The sequence below is a fragment of the Sarcophilus harrisii genome, chromosome 2 (genome assembly GCF_902635505.1).
Source record: "Sarcophilus harrisii chromosome 2, mSarHar1.11, whole genome shotgun sequence".
In the NCBI taxonomy this organism is placed as follows: Eukaryota; Metazoa; Chordata; class Mammalia; order Dasyuromorphia; family Dasyuridae; genus Sarcophilus; species Sarcophilus harrisii.
In genome coordinates this window covers 247,887,771-247,911,430 of record NC_045427.1, presented here as the reverse complement: position 1 = coordinate 247,911,430, position 23,660 = coordinate 247,887,771, and the positions used below count along the sequence as shown (strand labels likewise).

General features: G+C 35.7%; 1 protein-coding gene across 3 annotated transcripts in view; it reads right to left on the bottom strand.

Moving 5' to 3' along the window:
- Nucleotides 1-19,734, bottom strand: part of NELFB (negative elongation factor complex member B) — a 28,226-nt gene extending 8,492 nt beyond the window's left edge. Inside the window, exons 1-12 of one of the 3 annotated variants that reach the window (XM_031951925.1) lie at nucleotides 19,544-19,734; nucleotides 16,144-16,307; nucleotides 15,784-15,883; nucleotides 15,015-15,245; nucleotides 12,370-12,555; nucleotides 10,148-10,260; nucleotides 8,389-8,491; nucleotides 6,221-6,316; nucleotides 3,346-3,488; nucleotides 2,877-2,983; nucleotides 642-783; nucleotides 64-172 (exon numbers count right to left, since the gene is read on the bottom strand). In XM_031951925.1, coding sequence (XP_031807785.1) covers nucleotides 64-172; nucleotides 642-783; nucleotides 2,877-2,983; nucleotides 3,346-3,488; nucleotides 6,221-6,316; nucleotides 8,389-8,491; nucleotides 10,148-10,260; nucleotides 12,370-12,555; nucleotides 15,015-15,245; nucleotides 15,784-15,834 — 1,281 coding nt within the window. In that variant the 5' untranslated portion in view covers nucleotides 15,835-15,883; nucleotides 16,144-16,307; nucleotides 19,544-19,734. Of the gene's footprint in view, nucleotides 1-63; nucleotides 173-641; nucleotides 784-2,876; nucleotides 2,984-3,345; nucleotides 3,489-6,220; nucleotides 6,317-8,388; nucleotides 8,492-10,147; nucleotides 10,261-12,369; nucleotides 12,556-15,014; nucleotides 15,246-15,783; nucleotides 15,884-16,143; nucleotides 16,308-18,262; nucleotides 18,356-19,051; nucleotides 19,327-19,543 lie in introns of those variants that run through there. The other 2 variants (XM_031951926.1, XM_031951924.1) reach the window with 2 other exon arrangements.
- Between the last annotated feature and the right edge of the window lie 3,926 nt (nucleotides 19,735-23,660).

Sequence of the window (23,660 nt, the reverse complement as noted above, 5' to 3'; positions counted from 1 at the left end):
TTCAAAAGCACTTTTCTTTGAGCTTTTAAAAATATAATCAACAAAGGGATATCATAAACTCACCTGACTAGTAGGTTCCAAAGTCTTTTGGAGGGACTCCAATTTAGTAGGAGCCACTTTGTGATGCAGGTGAATCAAGAGCCTGAGAACATGGCGGTGTACATTCTCTTTTCTAAAGAGGAAAAAAAAGAAAGAAAGAAAGAAAAGAAATAAATATCATTTTTCCTCCCCACAGGATGGAATAGGTGGCTGAACTAGGCAGGCATCCAAGAAAGTGAAAGTAGACTGGCTGGCTTTTCAGGACAATGAATAATGGAGGTAAAGTCTGTGCTACTTAATATGGGTGCTTCTTCCACCTGTAGCACCTTTTTCTATTCAGAAATATCTTGCTCCTCACACTGGTAAACAATGGACATGTTTAATAAGACTAGCTAGTTTAAATTCTTTCTAGTCCTCAAATATTTAAAGATATTTATGCTATGCTGAAAAAGATTTCTACATGAAGCATTTTAGATGAACAATATTCAAAAGACTGAATAAAAACAGTCAGAATCATAACATGATCCAAATGATCTTGTAAAGGACATAATACAAGCTTGTTCTGGAACTGCTTTATATAAACACCCCTAAAACTAACTTACCTTGAGAGGCAGGTAAGGAAGAATCCATCAAATAAACTAGTACAGAATTCTTCCACAGCAAATTCATCCGCTAGCAGAGTAAGGTTCCCAGTGAGCAAGTGAAGAAATATATCACTGAAGGCTAAATCTCCAAATGTCTCAACTGCAATGGTAATTGAAAGTTAACTAACCAGAGAGTCTTTAAGAAATAATTCTTTCAATAAAAAATAAATCTTTAAAACTTTAACTTAGTAAACATCAAATAAAATAAACACTCTGCAGGGAAAGTAGAAAAGGATGATTATATGCAAAACTGACGATCTCTATTATGTGCTGCCTACTTTTCCCTTTAAGTACATAATAAATTCAACATGCTAAATTTTCAAAGGTGTCTTTTTTGTCTGTTTCTGTCTAGACTTCTGCTCTTTTCTGTGCATTAAGAAAAACTGTTTTGGTGACCTTTTTTCCTGTTTTTTTTTTTTTTTTTTTTGACAACCCTTCCTATTGCTAATCCTTTCCCTGTTTCCATTAACACCCTAGGAATAACACCGTAGGAATAATAAATATTCATAGTTAAGCAAAACAAATTCCTATATTGACCACTTCCAAAAATGTATGGGACTAATTCTTAAAAAGCAGAAAGTTAACTAGGCTACATAGCATCCATTCATACCTCTTTCCCCTACCATTCCCACCCCAGAAAAAGTCTTTAAAGTTAGGGTGAATTATCTCTCTCTCTTAATTCTGCTTCTTACTTTTTGATCTTTGAAATGTTCCTTACCTGTAAGTCTTACCCTGAAACTGTCCTCAATGCCTAAGGCTTTTTAAAATATCCATCCACTCCTGTGAGCTTCTCAAAATCCTGGAAGATTTATCTGCCCCACCGACCCATATTGGCCAGCCTTCATTTCTATTCTAGTCCTGCCTTTCTAAACTTCTAATTCCCTGCACTTACTTGGCCATCATTCTTCCTAACCTACCTCTCTTTTAACTATCTTTATGTATTTTCTTTCTTCATTAGAATATAAGTTTCTTAAGGTCAGAACTGTCTTTTTTTTTTTTTAAACTTGTATTAGTATCAGGAGTGCTTGGCAAAGTGCCTGGCACATAGTGTTAATACAAGATAAAACTTCTGCTGCCTTACCTTTGGTTGAAAAGCTGGCACCAAATAGTCAAGAGTACCTACATTCTAACACCAGTGCCAAGCCTGTATAATGGGCTCCCCTGCCCTCATTCCTCATGACCCCAAGGATATAACTTCTGCACTGGCTCCCAAGAGTCAAGGTCTTATATTCTTCTATCCTTGAGCCTTCTTCCCAATATAGCAGAAAGAGTGATAAACTTAAGAACCAAAATATAAGGTTTCAAGTCCTAGTTCTACCATTTACCATTCTCTGACCTCAAACAAGTCACAACATCTTTGAACCTTAGTTTTATCTTGTGTAAAATGAGAGAACAATACTTATACCACCAATGTTACAAGATTATTGTGAGAAAAACCCTGCATAATATTAACTGGTATTTATATAGTGCTCGATGGTTTACAAAACACTTTACATACATTATTTCATTTGATCCTCATAAAAACCCTGTAAAGCAAGTTTTACAAGTATTATCATCACTAATTTTCAGATCTGGAAACTGAGATTCTTGTGATTAACAAGTATTAGAGGGAATATTCAAGGTTTCCTGATTCGAAGTTCACAGTTTCCTTTCTACTATACCACTATAACTATCAATTATTCTTCTTCATAATTTGCCATTCCCTGTCCCATGACAGGTTAAGAACTGCAAAAGAACTCTGGGAGATGACTACAAACCATTACATTGAATTCCCAATCCCTATATTTTTGCCTGCCTGCATTTTGGATTCCTTCACAGGCTAATTGTACAATATTTCAGAGTCCAATTCTTTTTGTACAGCAAAATAACAGTTTGGTCATGTATACTTATTGTGTATCCAATTTATACTTTAATATATTTAACATCTACTGGTTATCCTGCCATCTAGGGGAGGAGGTGGGGGGAAGGAGGGGAAAAATTGGAACAAAAGGTTTGGCAATTGTCAATGTTGTAAAATTACCCATACATATAATTTGTAAATAAAAAGCTATGAAATTAAAAAAATTTTTACTAAAAATAGTAAAGTAAACATACTTTACATTAAGGCTCTTTGACATCAATCTCTGATCCAAATTCCCTTTTGTCCTTACCCATAAGACTTTGATGAGAAAAAATAAACAAGCTAAAACTCACCTAATCCAGGCAGAAGTCGGAGAAAAGCATTTTTATTCCTTTGCTTTGTTATATGAAGGACATAATAAAGCCCCATTTCACAAGCCATCCTATGCTCCTGCAAGAACCTGGTACCAATCAAGAGATCACACCATCAAGACACTAATATCTTTGCTCATCTGACTAAAGTAATGGCCAAAGTTTTTAGCCACTGTGCCTTATATATCATACCCCAATGATACAGTATGTTATTATAAAGGTTAAATTTCTGTGGTTTCTGAAAAGTTATCTGAAATAACATCATTAGCAAATCTTTAGGATTAGAGAATTTAATCACTATAACACATTTTCATCTAGTATAATATATACCCCCTTTTCTTTTAAGTATATTTTTTAAAAGGTTGACTTTTAAGATGCTCACTGCCTAAAGACTTTGCATCATTTTGTATAGATGTTCTTTTCAAAATTGTTGATCATTTAATTGACATACTTGATAAAGCTTTCAGGAAGGGTATTAGGGTATGTGACTGATGCCTTCTCTTCTGTTGGTAGTTTCTGATCTACGTTGAAAGTATAATCATCCACCACAAAAGACATAAGCATTGGCAAAAACCTAGTGATCAGCTCTGCCTCCTGGGGAAAAAAAAAAGTGGGAGGAAAGGTTTAGATTAAAGGTCCTTTTGAACCCAAATGAAGTATAAACAAAATCTTATTGAAGTTCAAATTTCTCACCCTGGCAATGGAGGCCTTTCATAATTTTATTCAATCCTTTGTTCCCAATTTTATTTCCAATTTTTCCCTTATACAAATCTCCCACTCAGACTGGTTCCCCACAAGCAAGTACCTTGCTTGTTATCCTTGCTCCTTATCAAGAATATTTTTCTCTTTATGGCACTCCCACTTAAATTCTACTTCTTTAGACACAAACTGTATCCCATCTAGAAAGCCTTCTCAGAATATTCTAACCTATTCCAGTTCTCCCATTTCTGTTATAAGTCTTTTTTCCAGGATCACATGCTTAGGTACTAAAGAATTTCTTTCTATGGTATCCTCTAATTATTCTATGGGAATAATAAACTCCAGTGAGATTGTGAATTATGAGATCAAAATAGAGACCGACACATACTTGAATTCACTAGCACATTTGGCACAAGGCCTATAGTAATGCTTTAAAAACTTATTCAATGTACAATTAAATTAAATTAAAAGTTAAATATATTTTAACATGTATGAAATATATTGGATTGCTTGCCATCTAGAGGAGGGGATGGGGGGAAGAAGGGGAAAACCTGAAACACAAGGCTATGAAAGGGTCAGTGTTGAAAAATTATCTGTGCATCTTTTGAAAATAAAAAGCTTTAAAAAAAAAAGATTAAAGTTAATTTAAATGCTAATTTTACAAAATAAAACTTGCTGCAAGGAAGATCCAAATGATACTTGTATGAGCTTTTAATGCAGGCCTACCCTGATACTACCCAAATCAGAGTTTTATATATATGACAAACACATTCAAAGGAACAAACATTGCTGTGAAGTCGTAAACAAGCAGCTCAACAGGAAAATGGAAGCTAAACAATTAAGAGTTCAAATGCTATTTTTGCCATTAACACACTTTGTGACCTTGGATAATTTCTCAGGGCTTCAGTTTTCTCATCTTATAAATGAGAACAGAACCAGCTTCTATTTAAAGAGCTCACAAGAAGGATTACAAAAATATTCAAAATAACTTAAAAATATCAAAAGTATGTTATAAAAATACTTATTACATAAATTTGTATCATTATTTATCACTAAAACTACACAATCTCAAAGTATGTTTACTAATTATGCTGACAGAAAACCAAGAAGACAGTGGGTTCACTTGTAAACTTTGTTATAGAATGAATGGGTCAGGGTTTACAGCTTCTTCTTTTGATGGAATATTGTGTTTTAATACAAGGAGCTTCAAAAATCCCAAATAGTATTCATTCACATCAAGCCAACTTCCGCATGGTTGTTTACTGGTAGCACTAGAAAGTATATTCATTAAAAAATAATTTTGCCTGACTGAGAATTTCAATAAACATTTAACAATATCTCCTGTGTTACTTAGAAAGGCAGATTACTATATAATGATCAATTCTGATGGACCTGGCCATCTTCAGCAATGAGATGAACCAAATCAGTTCCAATAGAGCAGTAATGAACTGAACCAGCTACGTCCAGCAAAAGAACTCTGGGAGATGACTACAAACCATTACATTGAATTCCCAATCCCTATATTTTTGACTGCCTGAATTTTGGATTTCCTTCACAGGCTAATTGTACAATATTTCAGAGTCCAATTCTTTTTGTACAGCAAAATAACAGTTTGGTCATGTATACTTATTGTGTATCTAATTTATACTTTAATATATTTAACATCTACTGGTTATCCTGCCATCTAGGGGAGAGGGTGGGGAGAAGGAGGGGAAAAATTGGAACAAAAGGTTTAGCAATTGTCAATGTTGTAAAATTACCCATACATATAATTTGTAAATAAAAAGCTATGAAATTAAAAAAAAAAAATAAAGAAAGAGTTTACTATAAAAAAAAGGCCTGGACATTTGGCAAGCATGGTACAAAGTCATAGAATAATGGAAAGGACCCCTACTTAGTTAGTTTAACCCACACCTAAATGGGAATCTTCTTTACACCATCCCACAACAAGTGGTCAGCAACTGATGGTGAAAAATTTACTTTCTTCTTGGAAGCGGCTCATTCTGCTTTTAACAGTTCTAAGAGTTAGGAATTTGATCCTTACATTGGGCTAGTCTGTTTCTGCAACTTCAATCTATTACCCTAAGTTCTATCTTCTGAGATAGAGAAATCAACATCCAAAGGCAAAGTTGTTTTGTACCCCTTCATGGCCCCAGTCATGAAGTTCGTTACAGAATGAGACTCAAAATGTTATAGCTAGAAAAGATTTTAGAGATATGACTCGACTCTAATCTCCTGCCCCCATCAGAGATTTAAAGAGAGAGAGAGAGAGAAAGAGAGAGAGAGACTGAGAAAAGAGAAGTGACTTGTCCAAACTTAAATAACTAGACAGAACTGGAACTAGAACCCAAGACTCCTAAATCCTAGCAGTACTCTTCCTATCACACTCTTCTGCCTAACTATAAAAAGAAGCTTAACAAAGATTTGGTTAAAAACTAAAACAAAAACAAAAAAAAACAAAAAAAATATAAATCCAAGAGGAAAAACCATAACAAACTTTAGGTAACTATTTTGGACTGCAAAATGAGGATAAATTTAATGTTCAAACAAAATCTGATAAAATAACCATTTGGGGAAAATAAAAGTAAAGAAAGGCTTAATATAACTTTTAAATTTAAAAAAATTACCATTTTTGGCTCCTTGAAGACCTGACTGTCAATCATGTCCCAAGCCCCCTGTCCCAGGGAAAGCATTCTTAGCAATAAAAGTAGATCAGGACTCTCCTATAAATATAGGGGAAAAAAATTTGTTTAACTGCTCTCTCATCTAATTTGTTTACAATCTTTAACCAACACACTTTTAACAAAAATTGGATTATTTTCTCTTATTACTAAAAGTATCAGCTTCACAGAACCAAAAAAACAATTATCACCACACAATATGATCACAACAATAAAAGACATCCAAACGCTAGTTAGTATGGTGACTTCAGAAGACTGACAAGGAAATATATTTCCCACTTTTTGGCAAAGAGGTGATGGTGCAGACTAATTCAGGTATGGTCGGATACAGTCAACATTTTCCTCTATTTTGCTTAACTATGATACTTTGTTATAAAGGAACATTCTTCTAAAGGTAGGAGACATCACTGGAAAGTGATAATGACAGTAAGAAGAAAAAGTTTCAGTTCAATTAAAAAAGTGTCAGCTTCACCCTCTATTCACATGCACTGGTTATTTCAATCAAAATATATATATATATATAAACCTTTCAACTAAATCAGGTAAATTATTCCTTCTACATAGCTTTTTAAAAAATTAATATATATGCTTATGTATAAGCTAACAAACAAATAAATAAGAAATGGCAATGGGATAGTTTCATAAAAACATGGCAAGACCTTTGAACTGATGCAAAGAGAAGTGAGAAGAACTAGGAGATCACTGTATACAGGTAACTATATTGTAATGATGATTAATTGTGAAAAATATTGTCTATTTAGATCAATACAACAATCCAAAACAATTCAAAGCACTCATGATGAAAACTGTTATATACCTCCAAAGAGAGAACTGATGAACTGAGTGCAAACTGAAGTATAATTCTCTCACTTAACTTTTTTTCTTTGTTTTGAGATCTGACTAATATGAAAATATGTTTTGCATGATTTAACAAATATAATTGATATATTATTTATCTTCTCAGTGAGGGAGGGGTTAAGGGAGGAAGAGAATGCAGAACTCAAAATTTAAAAAGAAAAGTATTAAAAGTTAAGAAAAATTTTAAAAAGAAAAAAATGCAAAATTAGTAGATCATATAGTTTCATTTTTATGATAAGGTTGTTCACTCTTAAACAGTCAAGAGATAGTGACAAATTTAAATATTAAGAAAAAATAAATTCAATTATAAGAAAAAATATCTGTCTCAATGGAAATCCTGTCAGGAGCTGAGCAGCATGTCTCATCATGAATCCTCTACAGCTGTGGTTGATAATGGGGTGGATCAGAATTTTTGAGTTTTCCAAAGTCAATTGTTTTTTATATCACTACTATGATATAAATCGTTTCCTGGTTGTAGTCACTTCCCTCTTCATTAGTTAATACACGTCTTTTCAGGTTTCTCTGAAACTATCCCTATCATTATTTCTTACAACATAATATTACATAATACTGTAATTTGTTCAACTATTCTCCAAAAGATTGACACATCCTAAGTTTCCAGTTCTTTGCCACCACAAAAAGAGATGCTATAAATATTTTGATTTTTCCCTCTTTTTGTTATCTTTAAGATACAGATCTAAGATTGGTATTGTTAGATCAAAGGATATACTTTCTAGAAGGAATGGATCAATACACAGATCCACCAACAATGTACATATCTGTTTTCTCAGAAACCCACTAACATTCATCATTTTCCTTTTTGGGGGCATTTTTGTCAATCAAAACGATATGAGATAGGAGCCCAAAGTTGTTTTCATGTGTATTTCTCTAATACCGATTAGAGCATTTTTTTATATGGCTTTTGATAGTTTGGATTTCAACTTCTAAAAACTATTTGTTCATATCCTTTGACCATTTATCAATTGGGGGATGGGGCTCTTAGTCTTTTAAATTTGAATCCCTGTATATCTTAGAAATGAGATCTTTATCAGAAAACTTGCTACAAAGCCTTTTCTTTTTTGTACATGTATTTTAAGCTATTACAGTAGACATGAGAAGCATATACCTAAAACATCTACTCCCAAATACTCTTTAGTAATTTGCCACTAGCTAAACAAGAAAGCTGCTTCTATCAGGTTTTCATAACAAGGGCAAGTCTAACTCAAGTTATGTCCTCATCAGTTTCTGCCACTCACCCTGGGTAAGGTTTCCTGACCCACCAGTTCTTGCAGATGTCTTATGGTGCTCAAGGACAGGGTATTAATCGCAAAGGGATCACATAGAATCATAGACAAATCACTGAAAGGAATAAGTGATAAGTTTATATTCCCATATTAAAGACATCCCCATAACCAATCTATTCATCTTCTTAAAGAACTTTATTTCAATATTAATCAAGATCTTAATACATCCCCAGGAGAGGAAAGCACTTATACTAAGACTTATAAAAAGTTAGTGCTATAAAGCAGTGGTGTCAAACTAAAGCAGGGGCCATAAAACCAAAATTAAGGATCTCTGTGGATACATATTAACTTAGAAAACCATGTTACGACAAATACAGAAATCAGTTTAGCATTGTACATGCATAATCTATATGAGATTACTTGCTGTCCTAGAGAAGAGGGAAAGGGAGAAAAAAATTTGGAATACAAAATCTTACAGAAATGAATGCTGAAAACTACCTTTACATGTATTTGGAAAAACAAAATACTATTGAGGAAAAAAAAGAAAGAAAACCACATGCCAACTATAAATTGTGTTTTTGATTACTTTTGTTAAATATTTCTTAATCTGGTCTGGGCTGCCTGTGTGTTTGACACCTCTGCTCTAAAGGAATTCAGAGTGTCTCTAAATAAACTCCCTTAGTTTAAGATAATGAGAAGGTCCAAAAGAGAAAGAGACCTGCCTAAGATTATGGTTAATGGCAGAACTGTGACCAGAACATATATCTTCTGACTTAACTGATATTTCCACTATACCACACTGTTCTTTTAGAACCATTCATCTACAATCTATAAACTGGGTTTCAAGCAAATCTATCTGTTCGCACCAGCTATAAGTATGATTTTTGGACAGATCAAGTTATTCTAAAACATAAAGAAAACAACCACAAAAAAACACTGTTTTTTTGAAAAAAGAAATTTTTAATCTTAATAGGTATAGATTATCATTGATAAAAACAATTTTTGAGATGAAAATAAGAATTATTTTACCTCCTTAAGATGATCACCTTCTAAGTCAAATTTTGGTTCTAAAAATTTGGTTTTAAAACCTTACCCAAGTTTGAAGTTGAATAAAAATCAGGTACCTTAAATTCTCAATCTTTCCAATAATTGTGAATGAGAAGAATACATAAAAGTGAACATTTATCAAGCATTATCTTTCAAAGGATGCTTTATTTAACAGAATACATAATGCCATGAAAAACACCTCATAAAAATTCCTCTTGTGAGACTGTAAAAATATGTAAAAGACAAAGAACTGCAACATAATTGGACCCAAACCCCCTAATTATCACAGTAAAGTTCAAAATCCACTCCTTACAACTAGAATCTGGCATATAAATACGCTAAAAAAAAAGGAGCAAGGTCTTGTCAGACCCTGTTTGAAAGGAAGCGATGCCTAAGATTTTTAAAACCCCCAAAATAAACATTTTAATTAAGAGTGATAATATGCTAGGGAGTGTGGGAGAGAAGGCTATTATAAGGACAGAAGTTGAAAAATCATTGTTCAGATCTGGAAGGAACCTTAGAAGTCACCTATCTCAACCCTTTATTTTACAGATGAGGAAACTGAACCCTAGAGAGATTAAGTGAAAGACAAAATCACTACAGTAGAACAAAGCAAAGCCAAGGTTCATACTAAAGTCTTCAAGTTTCAAATCCATTTTTCTTTTCACTGTATTGAGCTATTAAAGCTGTTTGTGCTCTACGTGCTTGAGACAATTCCACTCACCCCAGCACTTGCTCCTGACCTTTCTTTACTCCATCCAGGAATCCTTGCAGCTCCCGAGCTCTTTTATTGTCAACAAACTTTTCTCGGATACAAGCATCAAGACACCAGGTGAACTGTATAGTTCAGAGGAACAAATTCAAAAGATAAGTCTTCTAATTACAGGGTTATAAACAGGTCTTTGACAAAGTGTAATAACCAAGTTTCACAATTTACTCTTCTCCTACTGGCTAAATCAAATCTTGTAACAAATACTGTGAGCATTTAAAAAGTGGTTTAAAAATTATATGATGTTAAAGAATATTATAATTTTCTGCTGTCTGTCATACTTATTCAATAAACAAAAGATACTATTTCCTAGAACTAGCACTGAAATTGTAAAAGAAAAATAGGACAAGGAAAAGGGCATTTTTCTCTTTCTATGGATAAAATCAAAATATGTAGAGACCTAACTGTAAAGTTAAAAGTCTAGGTCAAAACTGATTCAACACTAATGATTAATCTCAGTCCAATGAATGAAAAAAAGTGATTAAGCATCTTATATATGCTAAGCTCTTTGCACTAGGCCCTGGATATTCATGAATAAAGGATGAAATAATACTGCTTAGAACGAGCTTATATAAGACCAGAAAATTGATGGTAAACACAGTTCTCTCCTATCAGTAGAAGATGGGGGCTCCAAATGTAGAATATGACAGATATACACTGTCAAACTCAGTAGAGGTTGGTTAGTGCTTAAATGTTTTGTTTTTAACAAGGGCAGGTTCAATTATAGTGGACAGGAAATAAGAGGGAAATAATTGTATAAAAACAAAGGGTGTTGGTTAAAATATCAAAAAAAAAAAATATTGTCTATCTTAGGCTGAACAGCAGAACTTTGATTAGAGAAAGAGAAGGCTCAGTTTGCTCTGAGGGCCTATTTAAACGTAGAAAGTGACCAGTGTGGGAATTTGTTTTGCTGGACTATATGCATAATTTGCTATACGGTTTTACTTTTCATTTTTCTTTTATTATTCAATTGGTGAAGGGATGAGGAAAGAGCAGTGGGAAATATAAATGCTTGTAAAAATAAGGAATACATTAAAAAGTAACCAGAAACAAAAAAATCTGGAGGATCTATAGATCCTCCTTTCCTCCAGAATCACTTTGTCATTCTTCAGACTATATCACTTTATAGATACAGAGACCTCTGAAGGGGTCAGTTCAGAATAATAATGCTGTCCTCCACACTTCTTAGTCTTCTAAGAAACACATAGTTTTAAGAAGTGACATCTTTGGACATATTTTAGTTTTTCTCATTCTAATTTGGAAACAATTAAGTTCAAGAGTGCCCAGGAAAATTGTTAAGAAGGGCTCTTGGACATCTTGTTTCCTTTAAAATTAACAGAATTGATTTTTCTTGGGCAGCATGATATATATGAAAATATATAAAGAAGAACTGCACGTGTTTAACATATATTGCATTACTTGTTGTCTATGGATGGAAGGGGGAAGGGAGAAAAATTTGAAACACAAGATTTTGCAAGGGTGAATGCTGAAAACTATCTTTGCAAGTATTTTTGAAAATAAAAAGCTATTGTTAAAAACAAGAAAAGGCAAAGAAAAGCAGAGATAAGTTACTACCCTCAGGGAGTTACCACTGTCAGAGAAAAACAACAAATAAGTAATTAAGTAAATACAAGAAAAAAAATAAAAAATAAAATTAACAGAATTTCATGAGCAGAATTTCTCCTTCCTTAGAACTCCTGCATAAACTACAGTACAAGGATAGCTGGGAAGGCATTAAGGTCTGGTTTAATACTTCCCAGTAACTATCATTCACATCTGTTTGGGCTATTATAATCTTAGCAATAAGCCTCACATAAGTGTTTTTCAAACTCAAAACTTAAGGGCAATATAAAGACTAAAATGGTGATTCCCAATTGGTTTTTGTTTCTTATCAATGTTGATTAGTTTACTATATACTCAATAAGCTTAAGACTACTACCAGAAATGCCAAGAGGCAAGAACGATGATTTGAAAGTTCAATTAGTCTAAAGAACTTATCTGTTAATTCAGAAATAGAAAAGGCAAGATGTCATTATGATCTTGTCTATGATGACATCAGCATTTTCCCATTTGGGGTAATATGACAGGATCACCAGATGCTTAACAGCCTGCATGTAGCAGGTGGCAACATATTAATATAAACCTGATGAAGATCCCACAGTATTTTTATCTAGTACCTTATGGCAGGGATCCACCATGCAAATATCACTGATGTCCAGGTCATGTAATGACATTAGCAGCTCAGCTCTCAAGGTACAGTAATGGACATTCCTTGTCCGCAGGAATAAGGTTCGAAGGAACTGCAACACCATGTCATAGAGTTTCACGTTCTTCCCAATCATCTGTGTCAATTTCTGTACTACCTAAGTCCATCCAAAAGAAAAGAAAACAAAATGATTTATTCCTCTAAAAGCACTCCCAGTAATAGTGTTCAATATAATATATAACTGACAGCAGGGAGCCTACCTATGTTTGCTCAATTAGCTCAGAAAACTATTTCCCATACAGGAGAGGAGTCACACAGGCCTCTAAGGCTGCCCTCAGATATCTCTAACAACCCTTATCTCAAATTTCTTTATGTTTTATCAACTGATGTAGTAGCTCTATCTCCCAAATAGTTTATTTATACGATATGTAAACAATTGTTTTAAATTTAAACCACTCAATTATTTCAAATCAAGCAACTGGTTATTTTGGTTTTTATTAATTCATTTTATGATTATGAAAAAATGCCCATGTAATTTAAAAGTGACCTAAAGGACAACAGAAAAAAGTGCTGTAGGCTTAAGTAGTTTGCAGCATATTACCAAGGAAATCTATCAGAGTATGACTAAAAGAAAGAGGTGGACTGGGCATGAAGTGAAGCCACAGGACTGCAATGTAGAGCACAAATGTCACAGCAGATTAAAATATTTAACTGGGAAATGTTTAAGAAAATAAATGAAAATACAACATAGATAATATTGTGGGGGGTTCCTGTCTATTTGAGTTTGACACCAGCAGTGTGGAGGATAGTGCAGTTGAACTAATTCATCTTGTGAGGGATCAGGAGAGGAAACGGAGGAGGGAGTAACTGGTCCAGACAGAACTACAGAGTGGAGAAAAGAGGCCAGAGGAAAGAGGCAGCACAGGGTTAGTGGTTTTAACACAGAGGTTAAGATGGAATGGCAAAAGGTTATGACCTCATAGGAATTTCAGAGTTCATGACAAGAAGTGGAATGCTTGCAGGTAATGACAAGATGAAGGCTCTGAAGAGGACAGTACAGTAATGCAAGATATAGCTTTCTGGAAGGAATGTAAAAAGTATCTTGTTCAAATCATTCATCTTATAAAGGGGGAAACTGAGGTCCAGAGAGGAAAAATAACTTCACTTAGGTCATTTGCTAGTCCTCTGGACTTTACCTACTATGGAGCAAGGATCTAGGGAGGATTACTTTGATTTCAGCACCTTTCCTGTCTTCAAGCCCCATCCTCAAAGTCCCATCCTCTAGCCCCCAGAAGACACTGCCAATGCTCTCTCTGAAAATGAAACTTTTGGCAACCACTCTAGTAAATCCCTGGCAATACTGATTGATCCATAAACACCCTATCCCTTTATCAGCAGAGGCCAGTGATACAGTGGGGGCTCTATTTGGCAAAAGATGATCCATTTTTTATGCCTAGTAAAATGCAGGCCCCTTGGAGGCAAAGATCATGGATCAAGGGAAGTATCAGTCAAGGGCATGGCATGATTTGAAACACAGGCCCCAGTCTATGGTTCAGCGCTGAGGACTGCTTGAAGCTCAGAAAGGTGGAGGGACTTCCCAGCTTATCCTTCCCAGCTCTGACATCCTCTGATCTAATCTTGGTTTGATAAAAATGGCAACCATAACTAGCATGTATATGGTGTCTAATGAATGCTAGATATTTTACAATTATTATCTCACAACAACCCTAGAAAGTAGGTGCTGTTATTTTCTGATCCTCATTCTGAGGGAATGATAGAAAAACTGAGGCTAGGTTTTGTATTTCTTTTTTTTCCCTATGTAGTAGAAAAGATGGAAAATAAATACCTGTTAATTGGAGAAAAAAAAAAAACCAAAAACAAGTTTGAAAAACAAAAAGTCAAAATCTGTCTCTGCAGTTGTTTCTAGTTCCACTCTATGAGAGAGACTATAGCAAGTCTAATCCCTCTGACATATGATAATACTTAAAAATCACTACCATGGCTCCCTTACACCATTTTTTTTTTTTTTTTTGCCAGAATAAACATCCCTAGTTCCTTCAAATGATCATCCTAAGTTAAGGTCTCATCACCTGTCACTATTGGTCCCTTTCTCTGATATGTGTCCAGCTTATCACTAGTCTTTCCTAATATATGACACCAGAACTGAACAGCCTCCCCCAGAAGTGGCCACGTTGTGTTGAGAAGAGGAGGTGAGACTACTACCTCCCATGTTCTGGATACTGTTCCAGTGATCAAATGCCTCCATAGGATTTTCTTAGGAGCATGTCCAATCAGGCTGCCCATCCCTCTCCACCTTTCCCAATGTTCTTCATGAAGTCTGAAATTCTCACAATTAGATTCACTCCTTTGAATCAAGTTAAATTCACAGTTAAAAATCATATCTCTAAATGAGGAATATGTTAGCAGTTTATGACTAGTCACTGTTACACTACTACCAATCAGTGTAGCAGATTAGCTCAGAATGAGGTCTACGAAAGCCACTCTGCAGGCCTTTAAGACCCAGATGATCCATAATACCACATTGGAAATGTGGCATGAGCAGAGAAGCAGGGTAAGTAATTACAGTGTAAATATATATTTCCCTTTGAGCCTTACCTCCCCTTGACGTCTTGTTTTAGGAGATGGACTAAAGAAGTTGTGCAGAACAGATACTTCATTGCTGAAGAGGATGTTCTCCTTCTCTAAAATGTACTGTTTGAGCAGTGGAGAAACTTCATCCCCAAACAAAGCTTGGTTATCCTGCCAAATCTGCCGCTTCACCTCCACAGCACATGCCCGATATAGTTCCTTGTCAGCCATCACCAGCTTCAATTTTTTTTCAGGAACCTGCAAGAACACTTGAGTATCAAAGGTTTTATCTTGATCAGCTTTTATGTTAAATACTGTAAATCCAGCTGTCACAACAATCCATCTCCAAAGAAAGTTGCCATCCTTCTTTCTAAAATTTAGGTAGAATGCCCAAATAATAGTAATAGTAACAACAACACTAATTTAAACATTTCTTAACTAAAAATCAAATAACTTCTTAAATTTCTTTTTCAGAAGGATATTTCTAATTTCCAAAATTCAAAATCCTTTGGATTTTGCATAACTGTTGAATGGAAATGTAAAATGGGGAAGAGAAGGTAACTTTTTCTTCAAAGTAAATGCATGCATACACATTACTTTAAGAGGTAGAAAAAAAGGCTTTTTTTTTTTTGGCCAAACTATAATAAAATGTTCTCACAAAACAATTGGACCTGCACCATATTGGCTAACAGGCACCAACATACTGAGTCCCTATGTCTGGAAGCAGTAAGACCTGTCAGTCAGCTAGCATTGATTAAGTGAATACCTGTGCCACGAGTGTACTACTTGATCTTACCTTTGGCAAGTGTTTCATTACACACATCACTACTGGCTGGAGTGAGGGCATTTTCACCAAGGAAAAACTTTTCTCCAAGAGATCTTCTAGCTTCTTGTACCTAGAAATACACAAATGATAATTATAATAGATTCATCTTCTCTAAATGCAGATTGAAACATACTTTTTTAAACTTTATTTTTTGATCTATTTTCTTTTGCAATAAGCTAATATGGAAATATTTTGCATGACTTCATATGTATCATTCATACTAAATTGCTTACCTGAGGAAACCAGAATAGCTTTCGTGTTTATAACCAGTGTAATAATCATGACTCTAATGACAGAGAATCCTGCCTGTTTTTTTCTCAAACTGTTTACCTTTCTTCAACCTTTCCTTCAGCAGCAATGGCAGACACTCTCTCCAACAACTTGTCTCTTAGCTCATCAAAGACTGACTGGTGGAACTCTAGCCGAGGTGTCCCATGCAGGTCCAAGAAAGGCAGAGCAGATTGTAATGATGGCAGTAGGACACCATTTTCTGTCTAGTAAAGCAAAGATTGGTATTAAATAAAATTCATCTTATAGAAGAGATACCCCCCTCCAAAAAAGAGAAAACAAAACACATTTAAATCTGCTCCATATGAACTAAAAATAAGATCTTTTGAGAAATAGGCATTTCTCAAATCTTCTCAGAGTCACTGAATGATCCAAATCATTAGAAACAAACTTGAGAAAGAGTACTGAACTTGAAGCTGGAGATCTGGGTTCAAATCTTGCCTTTAGAATTACTAGCTATGTGACTAGCTATGTGGCAAGTTATGATCTCTCTGAATCTGCTTCTTCATCTGTAAAATAAGGCTAACAGTATCTCATTCCTGTGATGACTAGATCAGAAAATAATAACAAGTGCTTTCTAAAATTTAAAGTGCTATACATAATATGTATTAGGTAGTACAGTGGAAAAAATTAGGAAAACATCCTCATGACCTCAAATCTGGTCTCAGAAATTTACTAGTAGTGTGACATTGAGTAAATCACTTCTTTTCTGTTCCAGTTTTTCATCTTTGCCAAGAAAATCTCAATTGAGGTCATGAAAAATTGGACACAACTGAAAAAAATTACTCGACAACTGATAATAAGACAACCATCCATAATACAACCCAAAGATGGTGACTCTATATTGTCACTCCAATTTCATTAAACATTTCCTTCAGGTGGGCAACTCATGAAGAAAATCCATTCGTTTTCTTGATTTACTTCTATATTCCTTAGAGATCTCATGCAATACCTCAATTTTACTGAAGAAAACTAAGGCCCAGAGAGGGGAAGTGACTTGTCCACACATCACATAGTAAAAGTAATAACTGAAATTTGAATCCAGGTCACTTACTATCTAGTCTGGGGTTTCAATCTTGAGCATAGCATTAAATATGGCTAGCCCTTTAATGAATACTTGCAAGATTGTGCTGCATAGAACGCTGAGTTTGGAATAGGTAAGATCGGGGTTTAAATCTTGACCCTGGGCAATTCATTCATGCATGGAACAAGTACATTGGTGTTGGTGGAAGCAGCACTAACCTTGAAGTCAGGAAACCCTGATTCTACTCTCATGGCTGAAACTAGCATTCATTGTGTGACCCTTTCTCTGAGATTGAACTTGCCCATTTTCTAAATGAAAGTACTGAACTAGATGGTATCTAAGGGTCCTTCAAGTTCTAACATTCTACAAGTCAATCTTTACACTCTGATGAGGGGAGAAAGGTTGACTGGTAGTGGAAGGATTCAAACATACTTGCTAATTGACTAGAACTAGTAAATACCTAAGGCCACTCAGTTGTATTAAAAAAGGCCTATTCTCATTTCCTTCACTTGTAAAAACTCATGGGTGACTTAAAAACTATATTTCTAACTCTGGGGCATATGATCATCCTAAGAGTAAAAGCTAGATTGGCATTAGATGCCACCTAGTCCAACCTTCTAATCTTACAGATAAGGAAAATGAACCCCATGAAGTTGGGTCAGGATTTAAATCCAGATCTGATTGCAAGCACAGCACTGGGTCTACTGCATAACCTGGCTGTCTACACATTCTTCTATCTAATAGCTAATTTGCTTTGTGCTGCATCTTGGGCCTATTCCCTCTGCTCTGGGGGAGATTCCCAGTCTCATGTTTTCCCTTTTCTCTATGGTCTTTTATAGACTATTAATAATAACAATCCTATTTACCAGTTTTTAAAAGTACCCTAGAATTACACTTCATCTAGGCCAGATGATTTGAACAAAAGGCAAACTGATCCTCCCTCATCTCATGTTTCAGCTCCCTAGTAACTTTGTTTTGTCCTTTTCAAACCATAAATCCAAAGCAGAGGAGGAAAAAAAAAAAAAGTGGAAAAATTCTGCCTTTTTTGTCCTTTATTCTCTATATCTTATCCTAAGCACTAGTCTTCACTTTTCTTTGATCTTTCTTTTTTGACTAATATAGTTAAAACAACAAAACCTTTTTGGTAAATGTAGAATTTCTCAGTCCTGAAACTATTTTCACTTCACAAACTTTTTTTTTAAATCTTTGCTCCATTATTTGCCTTTAACACATGTAAAAAAAAAAAATATATATATATATATATATATATAATCTAGGTATTTGAAGGGATTTGTAAATGCAGTATTATGTCAAAGCAGAAAAAAAAAAAAACAATGTGAAAAAATTTAATCTTAGGCTATGTTAAAAGAGGGATAGAGTCCAGGAGAAATGATATCGAGATGTCTCTGCACTGCTCATATCACATCTGAAATAATGGATCCAGTTCTGAGCACCCCAGAAGGGGATTAATCAATTGTTACGTATCCACTGAGCAACCAGAATGTCAGAAGCCTGGAAAGCACGTTAGTCCCTGGGGTTGTTTGGAGTAGGCCAAAGACTTGGAGGGGATATGTGTCTCAAGGAGAGGGATCAGATACGTTCTTCTTGGAGGCAGAAGGCAGAACTAAAAACAATGGATGGAGGAGAAGTGGATTTACGCTTAACGTAAGGGGGAAAGTTCCTAACAACTAAACACGGACTGGGGGGCCTTGGAGGGTTCTTCCTTGTTAGAAGCTCTTCAGGCACAAGGGCTGGACGGTCGTGTCAGCTTATGCTGGGCTGAGAATCCGGATCCTGCGTGGCCTGGACCACTAACCCCGAGGTCTCTTACACCTCGGAGACGCCGGCACTCTGGGTTCTGAGTCCGCAAAGGGAGGAAGAACCAGCTCTCAGAGGCCGCTACCGGGGGCCCCGGGGATCCCGCACCTGGAACTGCTCGATGGCTTTGAGGGGCTCGGTGCAGTTGGTCAATGTCTCCTTCAGGTCCTCGCCGTTGGCCACCCCCAAATCCTGCAACCCGGCGAACATGGAGGAAGCGCCGGTCCCCGCTCCCGCGGCTGCGGTGGCCCCGGAAACGGCCCCGGTCCCCCCCGCAGCCCCTGACCCTGGTCCCGGGCGGGCCTTCGCCTCCTGAGCCCCATCTGCCCGTTCGCCTCCGGCTGCTGCCGCTACTACCCCAGAACCCCGCTCTCCCGGCCCTCGAGAGCCCGCAGTCCCGGCCCCGGCCCCGGGCCCGGGACCAGGTTTTTCACCGGCTCCCTCCAGCTCGGCCGGTGCCCGCTCCAAGCAAGCCCTTCCGTCCCGTCGCACAGAGCTTCCGGTCCTTCCTTCACCCTTCCGCCCGGAAACGCCACGCCGGCACCAAGGTTCCTGAAGGCAACCTTCTAGCCTGCCCAAACAACCGGATGTTCCGCTCACCGGCGTTTCCGGCGACGTCACTGGCCCCTCCCACGGGCCTCTCTGCTCTAAGTGCCTTTCAGATTCTCCCCGCGCCAGCTCCGTACTTTTCCCCCGGAGAATCCGGAGCCCAGACTTTTCCTTTTTCTACCTCAGCCCTTTGACATCCCATGAGGCCTCGGGCGAGTCCACGGCCCCTGCCCTGGACGTCATTTTCTCCTTTCCAAAGTGAGGGCGTTGCGCTAGATGACGTCTGACATTCTGGCACCGGGCGTCCCCCGCAGGCCGCGCTCGTTCTTCCCCTCCCCCCCCCCCGCCCCCTAGGCATCCGTCCTCGGGCAAGTTGGGCTAAGTGCTTTCCGGGGCCCATCTTGTGATGATAACGGGTTGTGGAAGTACCAATAGACAAACATTTCTTAAGCAGAGTGCCAATCACCATTCTAATTGTGGGGATAAAAGGGAAAAGCGCCCGCCCTCAAAGAATTTCTGTTCCTACAAGATTAGGATAGAGGGGATGGAAGTGGATGGCACCAGCAGCTTTTGGGTGGTGGAGGAGAAAAAGGCCCAGAAATTTGGGGGAAAAACTTTCATATATAACAATGTATTTTAATATAATTAAATAATTTTAAATAAATAACAATAATATTTAATAAATAACAATAAATTTAATAAATAACATAATAAAATAAATAATTTTTAAAATATATAACAATAGCTTAACATATAATGCTTACTATATGTCATTTGGTCCTCAAAATAACCTTGGAAAGTAGTTGCTATTATCCCAATTTTACTCTGGAGCAAACAAGTTAAGTGACTTCCTCAAGGTCAGACAACTAATAAGTACATCTACGGCTATATTTGAACTCAGATCTTCTGGATTCCAGGCCCAGTATCCCAGCCACTGCACCATCTAGTTGTCCCAAATCACTTTAAAATGGAGTTTTCCGCTGACCTTTATTATCTCTAGGCTTTTCCTTTGTCACTAAGTCCCCAGGGCAGTCCTTACAATGGCTACTTTTTGACTGTGGGACCTTGCCTGAGTCACTTTCCATCTCAATTTCCTCATTCCACCCCAGAGATAACATTGTCACTACCTACCTTCCTGAATGATAATGAATTTTGGAAATTTGATGCTTTATGATTATGAAATGTGAAGTTTTATCGATTATATATAGCAAAAGTCTTATTAGTATTCGTACTCCCTTTTTTAAAATCCAACTAATCTGTGTCTTTTAAACCTGGGTGATTCTTAGCTGTATATTCATAGACTATATTCGTTGCAAACACAATTTTAAATAAGTTTGTGAATTTATACTCTAAATAAGAACATTTTTCTGAGTCTGATAGCAAATGCCATTTGTTTCTCATGTATTATGTTCAATTGCAACTTTCCTGAATTGCTTGGTTTTTGGACCTAGTTTTTTATGAATAAGGTTGTTTGCTGGATTTGGGGGGTACAATTTTCTTTTAATATCATAAAATATATATACATAGTATATATTAAAATCAGATTTTTTAAAGCATCTTAGTTATCTACAATTACAAAGATTAAATTCCTATCTACATTTAAAAATAAAATTTATTCTCTCAGTTTTCAATGAAAAATCTTATGACAAAATTATAAAAAGTAAAATTCTGGTGAAAAACAAAGAATAATTGCATTTTTGAGTGAATATGTTATGTGAGAGTTGCATTTTGAAAAAAGTTGCAATTTGCATTTTGTGCATGCAATGATTTCAATGTGATATATGTGGGTTTCATTTTTAAATTTTTTCTTTTAAATTTCTTTAAATTTTAATATTTTAATTTAAATTTTATTATCTAAGTGTAAATGTTTTCTTTTTTTATTTAGTAGGGAATATTTGGAATTTTTCACATCAATACACATTCTGTGTACAAATTTTCAGCCTCTGGGGATGCTTTACTTTCTCTTATTTCCCTTTTTTTCTTATCCCAAATCTCCTTACCTCTAATCATTTCCCTTTTCTTTTCTTTTTTTTCCCCATTTCTCTTTACTGAAGAGTGTGATTCTCACCAGTTCTGAACCCAGAACCTAGTAGCAAGTTAATTTGCACATATTTGAAAGTGTTAAGAGATGTTGTTTTTGTTTTCTTTTCCATTCCGAAAATATCTGTAATGTGATTGTGTAATATTTGGGTCATGTGAATTTGAGAAGATAAGAATCTGGTTGGGATGGAAGCTGAGCTCTTTGATCATATTATGAAATAAACTGTTGTAATTTGGGCTGCCCTCCCCCTCTGCACTTGCACTTGTGGGTTGTTTTTGCAGAGGGTGGAGGGAAGAGGGTCAAATGCCTTCAGTTCTAAGTAATTTATTGTTTGGGATTCCTAAAACTAGCTTGAGTACCTTCACCATTATTAATAGACATAATTAAAAGTAAAATCATTTACTGTAATCCCTACTTAAGTTCAGTAGTTCTATGGGGACAATAAGGACCCATGGAATTGGGTATTTATGTTAAAACTAGCACTAATACAGTGAATCCTGAGAGCATAAGGTCACCAGGCTGCCTAAAGAAGGGTGAACCAACCCAAGGTGGAAAAACAGAGCTGGTTAAAGCTTCCATGCTGATCAGTGTGGTAACCTAAGACAATTCCAATAGATGGAAAATGCCATCTTCATCCAGAGAGAGAACTATGGAGACTGAATGTGGATCAAAGAATAGTATTTTTACCTTTTTGTTTGTTTGCTTGCTTTCTCTTTTTTCTTTTTCCTCTTTTGGTCTGATTTTTCTTGTACAACATGACAAATACGGAATATATTTAAAAACATTATACACGTATAACATATCAGATTGTTGTCTTGAGTAGAGGAAAAAAGTAAAAGAGAGGGAGAAAAAATTTGGAACACAAAATCTTACAAAAATAAATATTGAAAACTATCTTTACATGTATTTGGAAAAATACTATCAAATAAAAAAAATTTCCATGTTGATAAATATTAGAAGAGAACTAGCATTTATTAGGCATTTATATATTAGGCACTGTACAATGTGCTTTATTTTTTAAAATATTTTCCCTAGTTATATCTAAAAAACAAAAGTTTTTTTTTACATTTGTTTTAAATTTTTTTGAGTTCTAGATTCTCTCCCTTATCCCCACTCACAATTAAGAAACTACATGTGAAGTTATAGAAAACATTTCTATAAAAGTCAAGTTGTGAAAGAAAACATAGATCTCTTACCTTAATGAAAATAAAAACCCTCAAGAAAAATTAAATTAAAAAAAGATTGAGAGAGAGAAAAAAAGAATGTTTCAATATACATTCAGACACAATCAGTACCTTCTCTGGGTATGGATAGAATTTTTCATCATAAGTTCTTCAGAGTAGTTATGAGTCATTGTACTGCTGAGAATAGTAAAATCATTTCAGTTGGTTATCCCAGAACATTATTATTATTTTGTATACCATATATTCACTTTGAGTTTATAGAGGACTTTCCAGGTTGTTGTTATGTTGTTGTTTGTTCGTTTTTCGGAGAGTATGCTGCTCATCTTTTTCCGGGGAACAATAATATTCTATCACAAACACATAAAGCAGTTTATTGAGCCATTCCTCAATTGATGGGCATCCCCTAAAATTTCCAATTTTTTGCCTTGAAAAGAGCTGCTATGAATTTATTTTGTACATATAGGTCATTTTCCTTTTTTTTTTTTTTTTGATCTTTCTTGGTATTCATGTCTAGTAATAGTGATGTCAAGTCAAAGGATATGCATGAATTTATAACTCTTTGAGCACATATTATATCCTGGTAATTTATCGACTGGGACATGGCTCTTGTTTTTTACAAGTTTGACTCAGTTCCTTCTATGTTTGAGAAATAAGGCCTTAACAAAGAAACTTGATTTGAAATTCTTTTTACAATAACTGTTGCTAACTGGCAAAGTGCTTTACAAATACTATCTCATTTAATAATTACTAATGCTGGGTCTCTGAGTGCACTGTTAACTTAAGTGAGATAGGGAGATCAAATCTCAAAACATAACAAAACAAAACTGAGGCAGCCAAACTGCTTGTGGATGCTCCAGATAGAAGGCTGGCCTCAGAGTCAAGAACTGAGTTCAAGTTCTGGGCAAGTCATTTAAACCTCTTGGTGCTCCCAAGCCCCAAGAGT